General features: G+C 44.0%; 1 protein-coding gene across 2 annotated transcripts in view; it reads left to right on the forward strand.

The window, feature by feature from the left end:
• Positions 1 to 24,165, forward strand: part of LOC112221539 (plexin-A1-like) — a 340,982-nt gene that overhangs the window by 307,826 nt on the left and 8,991 nt on the right. The window contains exons 17-27 of one of the 2 annotated variants that reach the window (XM_042303888.1): positions 6,492 to 6,585; positions 8,124 to 8,360; positions 9,836 to 9,979; positions 11,194 to 11,428; positions 13,810 to 13,967; positions 16,351 to 16,607; positions 18,356 to 18,422; positions 22,527 to 22,673; positions 22,874 to 23,033; positions 23,140 to 23,243; positions 23,362 to 23,458. In XM_042303888.1, coding sequence (XP_042159822.1) covers positions 6,492 to 6,585; positions 8,124 to 8,360; positions 9,836 to 9,979; positions 11,194 to 11,428; positions 13,810 to 13,967; positions 16,351 to 16,607; positions 18,356 to 18,422; positions 22,527 to 22,673; positions 22,874 to 23,033; positions 23,140 to 23,243; positions 23,362 to 23,458 — 1,700 coding nt within the window. The remainder of the gene's footprint in view (positions 1 to 6,491; positions 6,586 to 8,123; positions 8,361 to 9,835; positions 9,980 to 11,193; positions 11,429 to 13,809; positions 13,968 to 16,350; positions 16,608 to 18,355; positions 18,423 to 22,526; positions 22,674 to 22,873; positions 23,034 to 23,139; positions 23,244 to 23,361; positions 23,459 to 24,165) is intronic. The other variant, XM_042303889.1, reaches the window with a different exon arrangement.

The following is a 24,165-nucleotide window of genomic DNA, read 5'->3' on the forward strand; positions in this document are numbered from 1 at the left end:
CTGGTTAATCCTTTGAGACACTGTTACAAGATGTGATAGCCCTCACCTCTCTCGCTCTCGCTCTCTCTCTCTGTCTCTCTCTCTCTCTCCCTGTGTCTCTGTTGACACCACTTTCTGCTTCCTGGTTAACCCTTTGAGACACTGTTACAAGATGTGATAGCCCTCATCTCTCTCTCTCTCTCTCTCTCTCTCTCTCTCTCTCCCTGTGTCTCTGTTGACACCACTTTCTGCTTCGTCTACAATAGGTTGATCTAATAGGCTGTTGGATTGAAATGAGGTATAGTCATTGCTCTGTGGGATTGGCTAAGGAGCAGCTGTGGCCCAACCGCAGCCCCAGGGCCCCCATGCCTCTGTGCTCTGTGTCTAAAATTCTGTGTGTATTTGTTAGGATCTACATGTGTGTTGAAGTCTGTTTGTGTGTGGGGGGGTCGGGGGGGGTTTTGCTCTGCTCCACTGAGCCACCCAGGGGTGGCCTGCCCAGCTACAGAGCCTGGATGGGTGGATGAGCTGACTGATTGACTGTTCCTCAAGAGTCTCCAGTGATTCACCACAGATCTGGGCTCCGTCTGCCACAGAGAAACAGACGGGAACACATGCATAAACAAATGAAAAACAAGCGACAAAATGACTGAGATTCCTGGATCTCTCAGAGCCACAATTCTCTCAGCTCATCGATGTGATCGCTGTACTGTAGGCCGAAATGCCTTATTCACACACTCCAGCATAGAATACACCAGGGGCTTGGAGATGTGTGAACCACATATTTGTTCATCTGTGCATTAACTTCTACTTTCACGTCTATGTTAACGGCATTGCAATGTTTTGAATAGGGAGTTGTACACTGAGATTGGTAAATTAGATGTGCTTATTATCGTATTTGCAACTTTCTCGGTTTTCTGCTGTAGAAAAATACTTTTAAATACCTTACTGATTGAATAAGTTGCTGCTAAATTGCTTTATCATATAGAGAAAAGGAGATTCTGAAAGAGAAGAAGAGGAAAAGCAGTAATCCTTTTCATACTAAGACGTTTTTCCACCATCTTTTTTCAGCCTTTTACTTATATCTGAAAAGTATTGCCGGTATCAAAGCCCAAACTTTTTTTCCCGCCTAGCGACCTAGTAGTAATTTCAATAAAGTTCTGCCTACGGCTTAGGAATAGGGTTGGAGAGCCCATGGCATACGGAGTTTGGGTAAAATATCACCTGGTGATATATATATATATATATATATATACACCCTTTGCCTTGACGACAGCTTTGCACGCTCTCTCAACCAGGTTCACCTGGAATGCTTTTCCAACCGTCTTGAAGAAGTTCCCACATATGCTGAGCACTTGTTGGCTGCTTTTACTTCACTCTTCACTTTTACTTCACTCACCCAGACTTCCACCGGTCTAATGTCTATTGCTTGTGTTTTCTTGGCCCAAGCATGTCTCTTCTTCTTATTGGTGTCCTTTAACCTGTTGCGTCGAGCCATCCCGGATCCGGGATCGTGAATACAGCCTCAAGCTCATTACCATAACGTAATGTTAACTATTCATGAAAATCGCAAATGAAATGAAATTAATATGCTAGCTCTCAAGCTTAGCCTTTTGTTAACAACACTGTCATCTCAGATTTTCAAAATATGCTTCTCAACCATAGGAAAACAATCATTTGTGTAACAGTAGCTAGCTAGCGTAGCATTTAGCGTTAGCATTAGCGTTAGCATTAGCAGGCAACATTCTCACAAAAAACATAAAATCATTCAAATAAAATCATTACCTTTGAAGAACTTCAGATGTTTTCAATGAGGAGACTCTCAGTTAGATAGCAAATGCTCCGTTTTTCCTGAAAGATGATTTGTTTAGGAGAAATTGCTCCGTTTGGTGCGTCACGTTTGGCTACCAAAAAAACCCGAAAATTCAGTCTTCAAAACATCGAACTTTTTTCCAAATTAACTCCATAATATCGACTGAAACATGGCAAACGTGGTTTAGGACCAATCCTCAAGGTGTTTTTCACATATCTCTTCATGATATATTGTTCGTTGAAAGCCTCCTCTCTCCTCTCAATCACTGGATGACTGCGTGCAGCTTGTAGATTACGCACAAATTTACACAAAGGACACTGGGCGGACCCGTGGTAGATGTAGTCTCTTATGGCCAATCTTCCAATGATATGCCTACAAATACGTCACAATGCTGCAGACACCTTGGAGAAACGATAGGAAGGGCAGGCTCATTCCCGGCGCATTCACAGCCATATAAGGAGACAATAGAAAACAGAGCTTCGAAAATTCTGCCCATTTCCTGGGGAAGTATCATCTTGGTTTCGCCTGTAACATGAGTTCTGTGGCACCCACAGATAATATCTTTGCAGTTCTGGAAACCTTAGTGTTTTCTTTCCAAAGCTGCCAATTATATGCATAGTCGAGCATCTTTTCGTGACAAAATATTGCGCTTAAAACGGGCACGTTTTTTTATCCATAAATTAAAAGAGCGCCCCCTATATCCAAGAAGTTAATAGTGGTTTCTTTGCAGCAATTCGAAGTTATTGAAATTTTCCAGATTGACTGACCTTTATGTCTTAAAGTAAAGCTATGATGGACTGTCATTTCTCTTTGCTTATTTGAGCTGTTCTTGCCATAATATGGACTCGGTCTTTTACCAAATTAGACCAAATTATCTTCTGTATACCACCCCTACCTGAAACGCATTAAGAAGGAAAGAGATTCCACAAATTGAATTTTAACAAGGCACACCTATTAATTGAAATGCATTCCAGGTGACTACCTCATGAAGCTAGTTGAGTGAGTGCCAAGAGGGTGCAAAGCTGTCATCAAGGCAAAGGGTGACTACTTCATTTATTTAAAAAAAAAAATGGTTACTACATGATTCCATTTGTGTTATTTCATAGTTTTGATGTCTTCATTATTATTATACAATGTAGAAAATAGTACAAATAAAGAAAAGCCCTTGAATTAGTAAGTGTGTCCAAACTTTTGACTGGTACTGTATGTAAATATATATATATATATATTACCGTTTAGCATCTCCTGGTCTCCATCAACACGTTTAGCATCTCCTGGTCTAGTAAGGCTCAGTAAAGGCTCAGTGCACTACTTTCGTAAAAAAAATGATAACAATAATACAAATATTTATATATATATATAAATATTTGTATTATTGTTATAATTTTTTTTACGAAAGTAGTGCACTGAGCCTTTACTAGTCCTGTATTAGAGGACTGATATCACTGTCTGTAGGTCGGGCAAAAATAAATTCATCTGCAGACTAGCTCCAGAATGGAAAAATATTCTCAATTATATTACTATATATTGCTACTATAAAATCTACGATAAAATTAAATAACCTAATATAAAATAATGGTTTGGGACTGACAGCCGATCTTGTCTACTAAAGGAACAAGCCTACAGCCTATGACATGGAGCATAGCCACATAACATACAGTAGACCAACTCATATTCTGTTCTTCTGAAATACATTTTCTTCAAATCATGTTTCTTTAGACCTGCCTAAAATAAGTAATGGATGTATTATGATGTTGTATATTCAATTGGTTTATTAGACTTTTTAAAATGTAGATGTTCCAAAGACGCATCAGCAGCTTGTAGGTGTGGAGACCAGGAGATGCTAAACGTGTTGAAGGAGACCAGGAGATGCTAAGCGTGTTGATGGAGACCAGGAGATGCTAAACGTGTTGATGGAGACCAGGAGATGCTAAACGTGTTTATGGAGACCAGGAGATGCTAAACGTGTTTATGGAGACCAGGAGATGCTAAACGTGTTGAAGGAGACCAGGAGATGCTAAACGTGTTGATGGAGACCAGGAGATGCTAAACGTGTTTATGGAGACCAGGAGATGCTAAACGTGTTTATGGAGACCAGGAGATGCTAAACGTGTTTATGGAGACCAGGAGATGCTAAACGTGTTGATGGAGACCAGGAGATGCTAAACGTGTTTATGGAGACCAGGAGATGCTAAACGTGTTTATGGAGACCAGGAGATGCTAAACGTGTTTATGGAGACCAGGAGATGCTAAACGTGTTTATGGAGACCAGGAGATGCTAAACGTGTTGATGGAGACCAGGAGATGCTAAACGTGTTGATGGAGACCAGGAGATGCTAAACGTGTTTATGGAGATCAGGAGATGCTAAAGGTGTTGATGGAGACCAGGAGATGCTAAACATGTTTATGGAAACCAGGAGATGCTAAAAATGTTTATGGAGACCAGGAGATGCTAAACGTGTTGATGGAGACCAGGAGATGCTAGACGTGTTGATGGAGATGCTAAACGTGTTGATGGAGATTCTATTCTTTTGAAAATACCTGTTATTAGTCTTCTAATGTTTCTTAGGACCTTTCCAAACAAATGAATAATAGATGTGTTTTTGATGGTGTATATTCAATGGATTTATTAAAATAGATGCTCACCACTCCCACTCATCACCGGCCTGCCGGCATGTGCACGGGAGGTCTAAAAGGTGTATGCAGGCAAGAATGTGGTCAAAATGGGCCTGTTTGTAAGGGGGTAATATGAACATTGCCCTATTATTTTTACAGGCAAAATACCTTCAATCCTTTGTGAAAGCAGTATAAGCTACTTTGTCAAAGCCCAGTGGAGCCACGTTGCTGCTTAATAAAGGGCCATTTTGCCACTTTTCAACCTCATATTCATTATCTCCAGCACCAAACCAGTAGGGGTGTAAAGGTTCACCAAACCCACGGTTTGTATTGCAGTTTTCTGGGAAAAATAAATGGCAACAGTTACTGTAGTAAATTTTTGTTTATTTGAAAGGTGCAATATGCATAAATTGCTCCCCCATTTCCTGGTTTCTAAAATTCTAATAGTTTGCCTCTTCAGTTTATGTGACAAAACAAGCAATATACTGTATAGTGTAGAGAATCATTGTACCATCCATTGTACCACTCTGAAATATATTTTCAATAACCAAAAATATTGTGTTTTCAGCTGTTTGAAGACAGTGTACTAAAACAAGAACGGGAAGCATAGAAATAGCACACTTAGAACAGACAGTTTATTCAGAAAATATTCAAACCCCTTGACTTTTTCCACATTTTGTCGGGTTCTTGACCAAGGCCCTTCTCCTCCGATTGCTCAGTTTGGCTGGGTGGCCAGCTCTAGGAAGAGTCTTGGTGGTTCCTAACTTCTTCCATTTAAGAATGATGGAGGCCACTGTGTTCTTGGGACCTTCAATGCTGGAGACATTTTTTGGTACCCTTCCCCAGATCTGTGCCTCAACACAGTCCTGTTTCGGAGCTCAACAGACAATTCCTTTGACATCATGGTTTTTGCTCTGACATGCACTGTCAACTTTGGGACCTTATATAGACAGGTGTGTGCCTTTCCAAATCATGTCTAATTCATTTAATTTACCACAAGTGGACTCCAATCAAGTTGTAGAAACATCTCACGGATGATCATTAGAAACAGGATGCACCTGAGCTCAATTTCGAGTCTCATAGCAACGGGCCTGAATAAATATGTAAATAAGGTATTTCTGTTTTTTATTTGTAATACATTTGCAAAAATTCTAAAAACCTGTTTTCATTTTGTCATTGTGGGGTATTGTGTGTAGATTGATGAGGAATTAGTTTTATTTAATACATTTTAGAATAAGGCTGTATGTAACAAAATGTGGAAAAAGTAAAGGGGTCTGAATAGTTTCCAAATGCACTGTAGATACTGGCTGGGGCTGGAGCTGGGGCTGGGCCTGGGGCTGGGCCTGGGGCTGGGCCTGGGGCTGGGGCTGGGGCTGGGGCTGGAGCTGGGGCTGGGCCTGGGGCTGGGCCTGGGGCTGGGCCTGGGGCTGGGGCTGGGCCTGGGGCTGGGCCTGGGGCTGGGCCTGGGGCTGGGGCTGGGGCTGGGCCTGGGGCTGGGCCTGGAGCTGGGGCTGGTGGGTGAAGAGAGAGAGTATATTCTCTGTTGGTTATTCCCTGAAGCGTGTACCTGAGGTAAGAGGGCTTTTTCACATAAAGAGCCGGGCTGGAGGTATAGGCTCTACACAAATAACAATCTGTGGAGAAAGCCTGCTTTAAAGCCTCATGCCCAGCCTCATGCCCAGCCTCATGCCCAGCCTCATGCCCAGCCTCATGCCCAGCCTCAGCCAGGAGCTGCCTGTCCATGCATGCATGATGAAGAAAGTCGACTGCAGAGAACACAGCATTCACCCGGCTAGATAAAGGAAGGCAGGAGGGATGTATATACGCTATACTTGCCAGACATAGTGGGTGTTGTTATGCACTGGCTTTCCAGACACTGGGACTGTAAACTCCATTTGTAACTGTCTCCTAGGACCTAAAGTACACCTACAACACGTTTTATTTTCCGGGGGTTTTATTCACAACTTACCCACAGCTGGCAATTGAATATACTTCCATCTACTTTATGTTGATTGTCTAATACTTTTCTATGCATCCTCATATTTACATATTTGTTAACAAACTAATTTTTTTCTTTTGTCAGTGGTGGAACCCTGTTGACCGTCAGTGGAACTAACCTGGCCACCATCAGAGAGCCTAAGATCAGAGCCAAGTACGGCTCCGCCGAATCCTTCCATGTGAGTATGGACCTAGCCCAGACCCCTTCACAAACACCTCACTCACACACATCTCGTCCATGGGTGGCCATCAGACTGTCTGTCGGTTGTTCTGCCAATTTTGTCTCCTGTTTCTACCCTGCTCCTTGAAACAAAACATCCAACACTCCCCCAGGCCGTTTAACCTTTAAAATGTCCCAGGATGACAAAGCGGTGTTGGCAAGTCGCCCCTCACCCCCTCACCTTGCACCATGGGGCTCCATTAACCTTTCCTTCAGTTCTACTGGAAGAGAATCAACTTCTGCTTAATGACCTTGTTCTAATGGCCCGTCCCTTGTGCTCCGTTCAAACTAGCTTCTGCTCTAGACACAATGCTGCTGAGGTCCTTGTGCTCCGTTCAAACTAGCTTCTGCTCTAGACACAATGCTGCTGAGGTCCTTGTGCTCCGTTCAAACTAGCTTCTGCTCTAGACACAATGCTGCTGAGGTCCTTGTGCTCCGTGTTGAGGACATGTTAAGAGGTCCATGTAGAGAAGCATACAGCGTAGGTGAGGGGATTGATACAGTTCTGAATCTACTAGCAATACCTGGAGACATAAAAGCCAACACAGCAAAGCAGTAATATTTTCTGAGAATGTTTAGCTGGGAGTTAGAGAAACTGTAATGAGATGCATGTAAACCAATATTTGAATGGGTTTTTAAGTAACATGGCTCCTCTAGGGCTGTAGTTCTGAAATGGTTTTGCCTCGGGACCCAAATTTGAACAGGTTGTCTGAGTCGCGACCCAATATTCACATTGTGAGAAAGAATCGCCAATATACAATCTGGAAAACAATTTGTAATGCTATATTGATAGTAAATGTAGCAATTATATTACAAGGGAACAACATTCCCACCTCTTTCATTGTCAATAATTACATTTTGCCCATAATCCTGATGAAGAATATTAATAAATTCACTGGTTTGAGACCACAAAATCCACCCAAATAGCACTGCTAATAACTCTATAATGAAAATGCTGGGATTAAAGAAAACATTTCCAGAGATTAAATTATTAAAATATGTAAATTCATAATAATTTCAAAAAATGTTATACCTGGTTAAAGTCATTTAAATTCAGACTAGAATATTATTATTTTAACACTTTTTTTAAGGAACTTAGTCTGGGTCTCAATTTACTCTTGAAAAGTTGTAATAGTAGAATGCACAAGGTGCAATTTCTAAATGGGGTAGTGCATCATCAGCTCCTCTTGTCATGTTAGTCACTGCAGACCTTAGAGAGCTATTTATAACTGGTCAGAAATGTCCAGATCAACTAGCCCATGTCAGCTAACATTTTTGAACTAGGTTTTTTAGCCCATAGATTTTGTTGTAATGTTTGCATCACTCAGATGTCTCACGAACACACATAAGACATGGCAAAGTGCGTTCCCAAATGAAGCAAGGGGAGCCCGAGTGAAAAGGGGTGGGGACCACTGTTGTAAGGGAACATACAATTTGTCATCTCACACTTTTCTAATCTCCTTTATTTTCTATTTTCCTTCCCCCTGTCCCGCTCAGAACTGCACAGTGTTTAATAACTCTGTGATGGTGTGCCTGGCCCCGTCAGTAACCGACTCCGAGAGGGGATTCTCAGACACGGGCAGTGGGCCGGATGAGATCGGCTTCTACATGGACAACGTCCACGCTCTGGTGGTGGTCAACGAGACGTTCAGCTACTACCCTGACCCCGTGTTCGAACCCCTCAGCCCTACCGGGGTCCTGGAGCTCAAACCCACCTCCCCTCTCATCCTCAAGGTAAGAGAGCCTGAATGCCAGCAGGACAGAGTGGTTGGAGTGGGGGGGTGAACACTGAGGACCAGAGAGGCTCAGTCATTTTAACGAGTCACAGAAATTAAAATTGATATTTTCAAGTGTCTACCAGGGAATTCTCTTTCACCTGTCTATCTTAGAAACCATTCATGTATTTGTATTTGTTAATCCCTATTAAAATACAGTGTATAGTATTTCATCAAATATATTTTTAGGTTTTTGGATTACATCAAATGTAATCCGCCGGATTTTTCGATTTAGATTATTCAATGTTTCACGTATCCCTCAGCACCAGCTCTAAACGACAAAATTGGGACGGTTGTGCATCCAATTATCCTCTGAGCCAATATAAAAAAAACAACATAAGAACCATCATTGAAAATGAAATGTATTAACTAAACCTTTTCTGATTGCAGAGAGAATCCCCTGTCTGGTTCGTTATAACTAACCTTCACATTAGCACAGTGATGAGAATAAGAAAATGTAATTTGCTGAAATAATCAAGGGTATTTTACGAGATGTGCATCGCATTCGCCAAGCAGTTAATTTTTCATCTGGTGCGCGGGGTGGGGTGTTGGGTGCATGGCTGATGCAGGGTGAAATGATCGTGAATAGAATGCATGCCTGAAGTGTTCCACGGCGTGACCTGCCTGGGAGGAGCCCTGTGGAGAGAGGGATTGGAAGACTGAGTCTTCACCTCTCTCATGCTGCTAGAGCAGTGGGTGGCACAACAGCTCTCTCTCTCTCTCTCCCCCCACCTGCTCTTCTCTGCCACCCTTCTCTCTCTCTCTCTCTCTCTCCCCCCACCTGCTCTTCTCTGCCACCCTTCTCTCTCTCTCTCTCTCTCTCTCCCCCACCTGCTCTTCTCTGCCACCCTCTCTCTCTCTCTCTCTCTCTCTCCCCCACCTGCTCTTCTCTGCCACCTCTCTCTCTCTCTCTCTCTCTCTCTCTCTGCCCCCACCTGCTCTTCTCTGCCACCCTTCTCTCTCTCTCTCTCTCTCTCTCTCTCTCCCCCACCTGCTCTTCTCTGCCACCCTTCTCTCTCTCTCTCTCTCTCTCTCTCTCTCTCACTCTCTCTCTCTCTGCCCCCACCTGCTCTTCTCTGCCACCCTCTCTCTCTCTCTCTCTCTCTCTCTCCCCACCTGCTCTTCTCTGCCACCCTTCTCTCTCTAGAGTTGAAGGCTACAGGGCTCATGGCCTCGCTCTGACACTTAGGCAAAGAGAGATGCTTGGGGAAAAAAAAATGTTTTCCAAAGCTTTTGTCAGATTGAAATTGTGCGACCTCCAACATCGGCGGTGGCTCCATACGAGCCAAAGTCTGTCACATTATAGAACATATCTTGCCTTGCTACCAATGCACGGCTTTGTGTGGTTAACTCTGTGCTTGGCCTTGGTTTAAAGGATTGGGTCAGATAAAAACAATAAAACAGTTGACACTGTTTTTGTGTGTTTCCTTCCAGGGTCGTAACCTAATCCCTGCAGCGCCTGGTAACTCCAGGCTGAACTACACGGTGTTCATCGGGGAGACCCCCTGTGTTCTGACCCTGTCTGAGACTCAGCTGCTGTGTGAATGGCCCAACCTCACTGGACAGCACAAAGTCACAGTGAGTACTTACTCTATACCATTTCATTTCACATGGCACACGACTCACCTGGACTGAGTTCACACGGTCTCCCTTGACTTGACTTTGTTTTATTTAACCTTTATATATACTCAAGATGGAATTGCCTCTGTACATTTTTTTCTTTAAAATACTACAGCTAATTTCAGTGCACTTAGTATTTTTTCGGGTTTCCCCAAGTACTACTTTCTATATATCCTCAAATACACACACAGTCCCCTCCAAACAAATCTCTACTATCCTCTCCAGTCACACTATCTGTGTGACATTTAGTAGTCTGGAAAGACATTGAAAGTAGTGACAACACATCCATGTAATTCAATATGATGGCTCTCCAAACTACCAGTAGGCTTGGAGCTGGATTCTCTTTGCTTTGCAACTAAATGTCATGTTGAATATTGGAGAAATACCATTTTCATGGTTCGGTATAGTAATTCATTACTCTTGACAATGGCACTTTAAAAATAGAACTGTCTGTTTCCATCTGCTCTGTGCTGGGCTGTGTGTGTGTGTGTGTGTGTGTGCGCGTGCGCTTGTGTTGTGTGTGTTGTGTGCGCTGTGGGGTGTGCTGGGGAGAAGGGCACAGCTGTGTGTTCTATACCCTGTGTAAAGTGACCTACATACAGGGCCCCCAGTAGGCGTCTGGCCCGACGCACAAGGCTACGTCTCTGTATGTGTGCAGAGTCTGGTGTGTGCGTGTTGTCTTGTTTGCCTCCTCAGATGCACAGCTGTGTGTCGGCGGCTTTGCCTCCTGCAAGTTTTCTAAGAAACCTTTTATGGCCTTCAGGTTTTTCTGTTCTCATCAGTCCCTTCCCTGTCAATACAATAGAAAATACATGATGTTTAGAAACTGTCATCAACAGGACAAACTTTTAGCACCTGAACTGAAACAACCCAATTTTACAAGTGTTTAACATTCTTTGACTGTGTTAACTTGATCCTTTAAAGTGCAGTAATCATTGCTCATCGAAATAGTTATCAACCCCCCACTGAATACTTTGATTTGAGATAATCCAGTGATGGGTTCTGTCAGACCTGCTGGTTTATGTAAATGTGGGTTTTTAGAACCCATTCCCAGTGTTTTACTCCTATTAACGACTTTGGTTCCTGAGGGGTAGATTCTTTCACTGTAGTGATTGCTTTGTTTGATTAGCACTGTGACGTGTTTCTGTGTTTTTTTCTGTGTGTGTGCTCAGATCCGGGTGGGTGGGTTCGAGTACTCCCCTGGTACTCTCCAGATCTACTCAGACAGCCTGCTGACCCTGCCTGCCATCATCGGTATCGGCGGAGGTGGTGGTCTGCTGCTATTGGTCATCATCGCTGTGCTCATCGCCTACAAGAGGAAGTCCCGTGATGCTGACCGCACCCTGAAACGCCTGCAGCTGCAGATGGACAACCTGGAGTCCAGAGTGGCCCTGGAGTGTAAAGAAGGTACGGACAGTCACACATCCTTGTCAGTCTCTCTTTCACCTCTCTCTCTCTCTCTCTCTCTCTCTCTCACCCCTTCCTCCCTCTCTCTCTCTCTCTCTCCCTTTCACCCCTCCCTCTCTCTCCCTTTCACACCTCCCTCTCTCTCCCTCTCTCTCTCTCCCTTTCCCCCACCCTCTCTCTCCCACTCTCTCTCTCTCTCTCTCCCTTTCACCCCTCCCTCTCTCTCCCCCTCTCTCCCACTCTCTCTCTCTCTCCCTTTCACCCCTCCCTCTCTCTCCCTTTCAACCCTCCCTCTCCCTTTCACCCCTCCCTCTCTCTCCCTTTCACCCCTCCCTCTCTCTCCCTTTCACCCCTCCCTCTCTCTCCCTTTCACCCCTTCCTCTCCCTCCCTCTCTCTCCCACTCTCTCTCTCTCTCCTTTTCACCTCTGTCTCTCTCTCTCTCCTACTCTCTCTCTCTCCCTTTCACCTCTCTCTCTCTCTATCTTTCCCCCCACACTCTCCCTCATTCATAATCACTCTCTTATTCTCTTTCTGTGTGGATATGTGACTGTGCTGTAGCTGCACTCTGTCCAGTCGTCATGGTAACAGGTTGGTGTGGCTGATACGAGAGGGCTGCTTGCTCTCTGGTGATGTGGTCGCAGTATCCTCTGAACGTGTGAGTGTGTCTGTGTGTTGTGTGGACAGCCAAGTTGGTGTTGTCGCTTTGACGTTTTGAGGTGCGTCTATGCTGCCCACTGAGAGATGGACCGAGACTAATTGCTCCTTATCTGTGGCTGGCCATCCGGAGGGTCATAGCCTTGTCAGTCTCAGCCCACAGCCTGTCGCCAAACACTGATGGATACAGAGATGGGGAAGAGAACTCTGGCAGAGACAGAGAGACGGGGACTGTGTGGGGTCAGATCGACCAGTACAGGGAACATCGGAGAGTGACTGAGTTAAAGCTACTGTTACTCCACATGTATACCTGATAGATTTAGCATTCTTGCCACACATGCTCAATACAATGCACATGCCGTGATTTATTTACAACACAAACAGCAGCAGCACAACAGACATGAGTTCCTTTACACACCAGTCTCAGACCGGACAGACCAGCAGCAACAGAGAGTAATCTACACATCTGCCTCTGTAGCTGGGAAGTTTGGGCAACGATGTGAGGTAAAAACACTGAGTGCCACCAGGAAGTAGAGCGTTGCTGTGTCCCCGCCCCCTGCCCCGCCCCTCCTGCTGGAGGCCCAGACGGGCTATGCTACCCAGGTGATGGGGATGGGCGGGGCAGCAGACGGGGGGGCGGGCTTGGCTGCGGGGAGGTGGGCGTGTCCCACTAAGTGTCAGTCAGTAGGGGAGGGGAGGATGATAGGGGAGGTGGAGCTCAATGAGCCGTGCTCTGAGGGCCATCAGAGAGCAGTGTAATCCAAACAAACAGACAGACAAAACTAACAGTCACACGGCTAATGGCCCATTAACAACATATTAGATGCTGCTGCAACTGTTGACGGGGAGACGATCTGCTGTGTAGTTTACCCTGCTGGATGTAATGGCTGCTTTGGCTTGGTGCTTAGACACAACAAACTCAATAGAATGAAGGATAACTATTTCATTTTTGCAAATGGTTGGAAAGTCGAGACTCAGCCAGACACATTCCCTGTCAACAGAATGTTTTATTATTCACATTATAACTTTGATAGTTATTTTATCTCTATGAATAATTGGACCCATTCTGAAAGGCCCATATATGCATGATAGTAAAGCCTTAATTAACCTGTAGGAATCGTGCCGTCTGTATAATGTTTGAGTGGCTGCTAAACTGTATGTAGAAATGGTGTAGCCCTTACAGAAGGGGGAGCTTGGCAGTCTACTATAATCATCCCAGCGGACGACGCAGGCTAATAACAGCTGGGGGAAATGATGCATGAAACGCATTGCTCCTTTATTAATTATCCACTCATCCAATTCATTGACTTTCTTTCCGATGAACTTTGTTTTATCTTTTTCTCTTTCCATTGTCTCTCCCCTTTTTTGGAACAGTTTATTTTCTTTCGTTTAGCACTTCTCTTGTATTTCCAAGTAGTATGGATTCAATTCAAAACACAACAGAAGAATGAAATCCACATTCTATTTACTTGCCCTTTCCCTGTGTCTTTTTCTCTAAGCCAATCAGTGCAGTGTTGGTGTGGTGGCATATGTTTGCAGTTGACATTGATAATTCGGTGCCACACACAGTTGTAACATTGGAACACACACACATGGAGTGTAATGAAGATACTGTACTTCCAGAATCCCCTTCAATGTCCATTCATACCCAGTGTAACTGACTGCATCCCTGTGTTTAAGTGTCTACATCCTAGTAAGTTCATTCTCTGTCTGTGTGTTCCCTCAGCCTTTGCAGAGCTGCAGACAGACATCCACGAGCTGACCCAGGAGCTGGACGGAGCGGGCATCCCCTTCCTGGACTACAGGACCTACGCCATGCGGGTCCTGTTCCCCGGCATCGAGGACCACCCCGTGCTCAAGGAGATGGAGGTACGGGTCAAGGAGGTACACCACCACTGCCACCGCAGCATGTAGACTCGAACATCTATACCACTATCTATACTAATCTGTATCTATATCTGTACCTAATATCCCACCCTCTGAATGTTAGAGGAAACCTTTGTCTCACCAGAATCCCATGTTACAGCTTGGGAAGATACAGAGGACAGGATGTATGTAACATGATATCATTTCATACAGCCAATCATTAAGCCGATGAAATGGTCATATGATATGGCTGTAATCATTTCATATACAGTAGCCACATCACATAGGAGCTTCTCTCTCTTCATGTATCAATGATGTTCCATATATATTTCAAATAAGCTACTAGATCCCACCTGGTTCAGCATGAAATATATGCAAATGCCTGTCAGAATACAGTGTAGAGACTCGCTACCTCCCCGCCCTGTCAACCACAGGCTCTTCTAAAGGGGAGGGATTACATCTTTATTGTTATGTCCGGATTTCTTTCCCACTGAATTTCCCCTCGAGTCCCAGGCGTAATCAAGTGTCCATACACACGGCTCAATCCCTTATTGCTCTGTGTAGCTGCTCTCCCCAAAGCAACCTACAGTACCCAGCCTGCTCCCCCAGAGGCCCCAGAATTTCATTTAGCTCCACTGAGGAAAATTGAGGCACTTTATTAGGCCGTGTAGTGGAAGGAGGAGATTCTGTGAAGTCAGAGTGCATGGTGTACGGTACGTGTAGTGGAAGGAGGAGATTCTGTGAAGTCAGAGTGCATGGTGTACGGTACGTGTAGTGGAAGGAGGAGATTCTGTGAAGTCAGAGTGCATGGTGTACGGTACATGTAGTGGAAGGAGGAGATTCTGTGAAGTTAGAGTGCATGGTGTACGGTACGGTGGTCCTCTATTGGCTACAGGACTAAATGTGTTTCAGAGTTATGAGGTCAGTCGGGGATCATGGGAGGCAGGCGGGTGGGGGGATGGAGCCAGGCAGTTGGCTAATGGAGGAGGAAGTGTTTTTCATAAAGACAGAGACAGTACTTTGACTTTATTTTCCTTTTAATAACACGTACTGGGTGTTGTTTAGGCATGACATTATGCCGTAAGCCTTGCAGAATATACTAGATGTTTGTTTCCCTTTTTAACAGACACTACCCTTGGTTTTCTGAGCAGTAGCACTGCCTTGTCTATGTGAGAGAGTTAGAGTGAAGGATTGTGGGTTAGGTCTAAAGGGGGCCGTAGCATTGCTGATGAGAAGTGACAGATGCCAGCCTGTGGAACAGACTTCTGTCACCCAGCCACCCTCGGACGCACAGCACTGCACAGGCCCTCTCCTTTCTACGCCCCAGTGCATCCCCCTTCCTCCTCCTCCTCCTCCTCCTCCTCCTCCTCCTTCCGTTCTGTTTTCTCCTGTGCTCAGCTGACGACGTAGGGCAAATTGATCATAAGACATTTGAAGAAACATCTCCTAAGAAAGAATGCATTGTACTTGTCCTTGTGACAATAAAACTTGAAACTTGAAAATGCACTGCAGGCTTTAAAAGCAGCTAAGGTCATGAATGTGAATCTAACAATGGCCTCATAGGCCAAGATGTCATATCTTGTATACAGTACATAGCCAATCTCTAAATAATACTTACATCATTTATTGTTGTGTTATTTACGTTAGTCTTACTCCATGTATTTACATTATACCATTTACAATTCCCCGACCCCACATAAAATTACTAGTTTACTATAGAATACTACAGTACTTACTAGAATATGTAGTAAACTGTAGTATACTGTAGAATACTATAGTAAATACTACAGTCCGCAAAAACACTACAGTAAATACTACAGTAATATAACAAAAACACAACTTTATGCAAAAACACTACAGTAATTACTATAGTATATACTACAGTATTTAATTTGCCCATTTCCTTCCCCCATAATCCCAATGTGTGCCACCAATAAGTGAGAAACCTACATGCCCAAGTAGAGACGATATATTGTCTTCCTTACAGGTTATAGAAAAGAGCGAAAGCTCTGAACTCTCCATTCAGACCTCAGTCCTAAAGTACCTACCTACAGGTTATGAAAAATGTGCTCTTTGAGAATTTTGCGCAGTAGGTTTCCTAAAGGAGAAATCCCACACTTCTATGTCAAAGAATAAAAAAATACAAAATACTACACAAACTACTACAGTAATGTCCGCAAAACCAATAAAGTAAATAATACAGTATACTACAGTTTGCAAAAAAGACTACAATAATTACTATAGTATATACTACAGTTGTTTTTTACAACAGTATTTATACTATAGTCAACTTTAAATACTATAGTATTTTATCCATAGTGCACTGTAGTATTTTTTAATGTGGGGTACTCCATATATTTACATTACATTTACAACACATGTGGATGTTGTTTCCTGATAGGTGCAGGCCAACCAGGAGAAGGCTTTGACCCTGTTTGGCCAGCTCCTCACCAAGAAGCACTTCCTGTTGACGTTCATCCGCACCCTGGAGGCGCAGCGCTCCTTCTCCATGCGTGACCGTGGCAACGTGGCGTCGCTCATCATGACAGCGCTGCAGGGGGAGATGGAGTACGCCACAGGGGTTCTCAAACAGCTCCTATCTGACCTCATTGACAAGAACCTGGAGAGCAAGAACCACCCCAAGCTGCTGCTGCGCCGGTGAGACGGACACATTCACACAATCACCCACTCACACAGTCGTCCGCTGACACACTCATTCACACAATCACCCACTCACACAGTCGTCCGCTGACACACTCATTCACACAATCACCCACTCACACAGTCGTCCGCTGACACACTCATTCACACAATCACCCACTCACACAGTCGTCCGCTGACACACTCACTCACACAATCACCCACTCACACAGTCGTCCGCTGACACACTCACTCACACAATCACCCACTCACACAGTCGTCCGCTGACACATTCACTCACACATTTGTTGTAACAAATTTCTTAACATACTGACTTGTAAATTATACTACTCTTACATACAGTGTATTCAGAAAGGTATTCAGACCCCTTGACTTTTTCCACATTTCCTTACTTTACAGCCTTATTCTAAAATGTATTAAATTAATTGTTTTCCGCATCAATCTACACACAATATCCCATAATGACAAAGCGAAAACAGGTTTTTAGAATTGTTTGCAAATGTATTAAAAATAAACAACAGAAATACCTTATTTACATAAGTATTCAGACCCTTTGCTATGAGACTCGAAATTAAGCTCAGATGCATCCTGTTTCCATTGATCATCCTTGAGATGTTTATACAACTTGATTGGAGTCCACCTGTGGTAAATTCAATTGATTGAACATTATTTGGAAAGGCACACACTTGTGTATATGAAGTCCCACAGTGCATGTTGACAGTGCATGTCAGAGCAAAACCAAGTCATGAGGACGAAGGGATTGTCGGTAGAATTCTGAGAAAGGACTGTGTCCAGGCACAGATCTGGGGAAGGGTACCAAAAAATGTCTGCAGCATTGAAGGTCCCCAAGAAGAAGAAGAAGTAACAAAATGTGGAAAAATTCAAGGGTGTCTGAATACTTTCCGAAAGCACTGTACACATTAGTACTTTTTTTTCCCATATTCTCTCAAACATTATAGCCAATGGTGTAGTGGAGGGTAAACTTAAGTAAACACAGTTTAGCCACCTTTTTTTGCCCAACAGTTAACCACCTTTTGCAGAAAAATGCATTTAAAGTATAGGGAGCGTTACTCTTTAGTAAAAGTAAAAGGCACAAAAACTAAACTTAAGCACGGAAAGCATAGAAATAGCGCACAGAACAGATCTACTGCTTCTTAGACTTGCTTTCAATGAGAATGACACATCTATAACTCATATTTCTATGTGAATTTGGTCAGGTTGCCCAAAAAGTTACATATTGCAGCTTTAGGGGTGTTTTGTAGAAGTTTTCTTCCTATCACCCCTCCTTCCTGTGCCGCCTTTTAATTTAGATTAACTAGATAATTATGGAGAGAAAGTTGCTTTTCTAGCCACTGTAGGGGGAGGAGAAAGGGGAAACTGTTTGCCTAGGTTTCCTCTCTTGATATTAGGATAAATAAATATAAATAAATTACAGTGGATTTTAATTGCTCCTCATCTGTGGGACATTTCAGGGGTCTTTGTTCGTAGAGGCAACAGGTTTATGATTAACGAGAGAAGTTAGCCAATTATGGTAATTGTCTGTTTTTAATGAAGATTGGTTGTTTGCTTTGAGAATAAAGTATTTGTTTTAAGACCTTTTTCCCCTTATGAAAGTATAAGTATTAGTCTAAAACTAAAACTAGATTTATTCCTAGTTAGTTTTTGCAGGTAGAGCTGCAATTTCCTCTAGTTGATTATTGAACTATCATGTCTTATTTATGCCTGGCCTTACATTTCTCTGTTAGAACGGAGTCTGTTGCTGAGAAGATGCTGACCAACTGGTTCACTTTTCTCTTGTACAAGTTCCTTAAGGTAAGTCCACCATCAAACCACCTAAGCTCTGACCAGATGAGCTACAGTAGCTACTCTTCAGGAACCCCACAACTCCACCACTCTCTCTCTTCTGCCAATTAGAATTAGTTTTGTTTTCCCCCTTCCCTGTTTCTCATTATGGGTTAGTACGCTATTAGTATTTTAGTCTGTTTAAGGCTCCAACTAGAGGCGTTTCTCTTTATTTAATTTGTTTGTTACGTTATTGTTTATTTGACAGACATGTTCTTGCCTGCGGTCATTAGGAGCTTTGGGGGTGTGGCGTTCGACTGGTCCTCTCTTCACTCTCTTCTCACTCTCCCTCGCTCCCTCGTGGAAGAGTGTAAAATTACCCCCTAATGAAGCCGGGAGGTGGAAATAAAGATAATTTCATAGACAACCGTGTCGTAGCGAGGGCTAGGGAGTGATGTATGCGTGTTCCCTATCGTTAGCAGCTGTCTGGTTAATTAGCACAGATGCTAACAAGACGTTAACAGCATATGCAGGGAGAGAGAGGGAGAGTTGGGCTGCTGCATAGGAATCAGGAGAGGACACTGGAGGTGGAGACTTAGCTAGCTTCTTGTCTCCATTCTCCACCTCTAGCAAATAGCTAGCCCCTGTCTCCACCTCTCTCCCAGTTAGCAGTTAGCTAGCCCCTGTCTCCACCTCTCTCCCAGTTAGCAGTTAGCTAGCCCCTGTCTCCACCTCTCTCCCAGTTAGCAGTTAGCTAGCCCCTGTCTCCACCTCTCTCCCAGTTAGCAGTTAGCTAGCCCCTGTCTCCACTCTCTCACAGTTAACTACCCACTGGGCACAGACGTCAGTTCGACGTCTAGTTTTGATTTACATTTGGTTGGTTGTCAACTAAAGTGAATTCAATGTGAAATCAACATGTCATTGGATTTAGGTGAAATTCCCTTACGTTGATAACTTTTTTAGAATCGAATCAGTTTTCCACGTTGATTCAATGTCATCACATAGATTTTCTTTGTTTAAATGACATGGAAACAATGTTAATTCAACCAGTTTATGCCCAGTGGGAAGCTTCAGGCTCCTTGTCTGATCACCAACAACGATGAGAGCCTATAGGGAGGAGGTCAGAGACCTGGTAGTGTGGTGCCAGGACAACAACCTCTCCCTCAATGTGAGCAAGACAAAGGAGCTGATCGTGGACTACAGGAAAGGTGGGCCGAACAGTCCTCCAATAACATCGACAGAGCTGAAGTGGAGCGGGTCGAGAGTTTCAAGTTCCTTGGTGTCCACATCACCAACAAACTATCATGGACCAAACACACCAAGACAGTTGTGAAGAGGGCATAACAACACCTTTTCCCCTCAGTAGACTTGGCATGGGTCCCCAGATCCTCAAAAAGATCTACAGCTGCACCATCGAGAGCATCATGACCGGTTGCATCACCGCCTGGTATGGCAACTGCTCGACATCTGACTGTAAGGCGCTACAGAGGGTAGTGTGTGCTGCCCAGTAAATCACTGGGGCCAAGCTTCCTGCCATCCAGGACTTATATACTAGGCGGTGTCAGAGGAAGGCCCCAAAAATTGTCAAAGACTCCAGTCACCCAAGTCATAGACTGGTCTCTCTGCTACCGCACAGCAAGTAGTACCGGAGAGCCAGTCTAGGACCAAAAGGCTCCTTAACAGCTTCTACCCTCAAGCCATAAGAATGATGAACAATTAATCAAATGGCCACCCAGACTATTTACATTGACACCCCCCCTCCCTTCGTTTTTACACACTCGCTGTTTATTATCTATGCATAGTCACTTCACCCCCACCTACATGTACAAATTACCTCAACTAACCTGTACCCCCGCACATTGACTTGGTACCGGTACCCTCTGTATATAGCCTCACTATTGTTAATTTATTGTGTTATTTTTTGTTTTTTTGTTTATTTAGTCAATATTTTCTTAACTCTTATTTCTTGAACTGCGTTGTTGGTTAATAAGCATTAGTAGGTCTCTACAGCTGTTGTATTCGGCGCATGTGACACATAAAATTGGATTTAATTTCATTTTAATTTGACAACTCAAACTAAATGATTCCGCTGCTTTATGTTCGCTACATACTCTGAGACAGCCATCATTGTTGTTTGTGGTGCTGAGGGGTGTTGTACAAAACAAAGTAATCAGCGATGGATCATCTCTAACCAATCATCCTATCAATGCCAATTATGAATTTTCTAAACGCCGCTTTACCCAGGCGTGTTCTGGCCCAACCCATCGGTTTCTGGGACCAATCAGAATGGTTAGAATGTGTTTGCATTCTAGAAATCGCCAGGGAGGTACTCAGAACCAAACTCTTTGCGGAGAAGAAACTTCCCTGGTTAGTATATAGATCATCTTTGCTACTGCGGATATTTGGAAAAATATATATTTGGACAACTGCAAAAGTGTTGCTACAGCTCGCACAAATATTGCTGCCTTGAATTTAGCTGGGTTTAAGTAGAGACTACTTTCTGGAGAACAATACCATACTTACTCACGTGTTTACATGCGTGGCTGGGGTGGGGCTAAGGCTTGAGAGGGTATGAATGATGCTGAATGGGTGGTAACAAAGAAGATCTCTCTAGGAAGTGTACAAATCTCACCAAATTCTTTCAAAGGGCATTTTCTCCTACTTAAGTGGGATAACAAGTTTGTCAACATTTAAAGTAGCATTACTTTTCCATGTTTCCTCCAACCATGATTCAATTCTGTACTTTCATAAAAAGCTCAAATAAATGCAAATCACTTACATTTGATATCAACCTTAATAGAGAAATCTGGATACTTATGCATGTGCGTATTTCTCACCTTCCGCTTGAAAGATATCAACTTTTGATTGCTGATAAATGGTGGAGAGAGGGTGAGAGGGTAAGGAGTTCTGAGTGTGTTTTAAAGTGGGAGAGATAAATGCTATGCCTATCAAGCACTTAGATCTCTTTCTCTCGCTCTCTCTCGCTCTCTCTCAATTCAATTTAAGGGCTTTATTGGTATGGGAAACGTATGTTTACATTGCCAAAGCAAGTGAAATAGATAATAAACAAAAGTGAAATCAACAATAAAAATTAAAAGTAAACATTACACATTACACTCTCTCTCTCTCTCTCTCTCTCTCTCTCTCTCTCCTCCTCCTCGACTACAGCCCATGCATTTCTAACATGGTGAAGGGCTTCCTAAGCACTTCCTCTCAATCATTAACCTCGTATTAGTATCAGCCTCAGCTGCCACCTGTCTGTCGCCTCTCTCACTCTGCTCTAAACTCTTTCTCTTTTTAAGAGGGAAGAGTTTTTCTTGGATCTGAGCTGGGGGTAATGACACTATTGATTGGCAAGTGCCCAGGATAGTGCAAACGCAGGAAACATTTATATTAGACCATCCCAGTGCTCTGTCGATTAGGCCAGTGAGAAGATACAGGAGAATAGCATTGACTCATTGGCAACAAATCTCATGTTCATATGCATACCTGTTAAGATATACACTGAGTGTACAAAGTATTAGGAACACCTGCTCTTTCCATGACATAGACTGGCCAGGTGAATGCTATGATCCCTTATTGATGTCACCTGTTAAATCCACTTCAGTCAGTGTAGATGAAGTAGAGGAGACAGGTTAAAGAATGATTTTTAAGCCTTGAGACATGGATTGTGTGTGTGTGCCATTCAGAGGGTGAATGGGCATTATAAAATATTTAAGTGCCTTTGAACAGGGTATAGTAGTAGGTGCCAGGCTCACCGGTTTGTATCAAGAACTGCAACGCAGCTGGGTTTTTCACGCTCAACAGTTCACCATGTGTATCAAGAATGGTCCACCACCCCAAGGGACATCCAGCCAACTTCACACAACTGTGGAAAGTATTGGAGTCAACATGGACCAGTATTCCTTTGGAATGCTTTTGACACCTTGTAGTCAATGCCCCAACAAATTGAGGCTGTTCAGAGGGCAATGGGGGGTGCAACTTAATATTAGGAAGGTGTTCTTAATGTTTTGTCCACTCAGTATAGATGCATGTGGTTAAGCAATTGCATTGTTGAAGCAGAATCCTAAAGGCCACTGGTCCCAAGCTTCAGCCCGTACCTGTCGCTGAGGGTCTGTGTCCCTGTGTCTCCAGGAGTGTGCTGGGGAGCCTCTGTTCATGCTGTACTGTGCTATGAAGCAGCAGATGGAGAAGGGGCCTATAGACTCCATCACAGGAGAGGCGCGCTACTCACTCAGTGAGGACAAGCTCATCAGACAGCAGATTGACTACAAGACCTTGGTGAGTGCTGTCAAATATAAATATTTTATAGGACAATAAGGACATTTGATCAAATGTGTGATTTACCTTTGAGAAGGCAGTATAAGGTCGGTAGGATCTGTTGCTACCTCAGTGACCCTGAGTGAGAATGCGTTTCAAATACCTGCCATTGACAACTTATTTAACTAAGCTGAACCTAATTCCCCTCCCTCCCCTGGCAGACTCTCCACTGTATGAACCCGGAGAACGAGAACGCCTCGGAGGTGACGGTGAAGGGGCTGAACTGTGACACCATCACCCAGGTGAAGGAGAAGCTGCTGGATGCAGTGTACAAGGGCAGCCCCTACTCCCAGAGACCCAAGGCTGGGGACATGGACCTGGGTAAGAACACCAGTGTTTAGTGACCGTGTGTGTTTGTGTTTACTGTGTGTCGGGGGGGTGCACCTGCCTGCCTGTCTCCGGTCTCATCCTCATCTTCTCTTCACAGAGTGGCGTCAGGGCAGGATGGCCAGAATCATCCTTCAGGATGAGGATGTCACCACCAAGATCGATAACGACTGGAAACGCCTCAACACACTGGCCCACTATCAGGTGAGAGCAGAGGGCTGGGGTTGCCATGGTGTGGTTTTATCTATGCAAACAGACAGTGCATGGAGTGATTGACAGGACGATGTTTACAAGACAGCCCTTTGTTTTTCAATCCTTGTAGGTGACGGACGGCTCAGTGATCGCTCTGGTACCAAAGCAGAACTCAGCATACAACATATCCAACTCTTCTACCTTCACCAAGTCTCTCAGCAGATATGGTGAGTCTCTCTTTCTCCTTTCTTTTTCTCTCAATCTCTCTCTCAATCTCTGTCTTTCGCCCTCTGTATGACTTTGTTGATAGTAAGGTAGATTTGACTCAGCGTCTGTGAATAGAGAGAACCATAAATCCACCACTATCGAGCCTACGCCATTTCAGAGGTATTTCCACCATCTAGGAAATAACAGGCATTACATCAGACACCTCACTCCTCCTGCCAGAGACTGAAGACCAATAGCTAACACAGACACACCTCTGAACACAGCCTCAGCTGTGCACCACAACAGTGTAACCAGCTCTCTGGCAAAAGCCTGAGGCCTTTCACCTTTGTTGTTTTCCCCTTCTCTCTCTCCTCAAGTGTGTCTGTGTGTTAAGGGGTTACGATAGCAACGTTGACAGGCCAGTGAAAGCCAGGCTGGTTTGTTAGTCCACAGAGAGGATAGCCAAGCCCTGGCTGTTGTAAGAGCAGAGGTAAACATCCACCACTCTCCCCCAGAAACCAAAGAACATGATTGTCATGAAATTTACAGGCACTCAAGCAGCAGTAGCAGCAGCAGTAGTAGTAGTAGCAGGCTCATGATGAATGTCCAATAGAGGTAGGAGTACAGTACTATTGTCTGCTGGTAGAGTGGCTACAGTGGAGTAAATGTTCTGGTGTGAACAAGCTGATACTGGGGGTTGACAAGGTCATTGGCACGGAGACCAGTC

The sequence above is a fragment of the Oncorhynchus tshawytscha genome, linkage group LG22 (genome assembly GCF_018296145.1).
Source record: "Oncorhynchus tshawytscha isolate Ot180627B linkage group LG22, Otsh_v2.0, whole genome shotgun sequence".
Taxonomy (NCBI): Eukaryota; Metazoa; Chordata; class Actinopteri; order Salmoniformes; family Salmonidae; genus Oncorhynchus; species Oncorhynchus tshawytscha.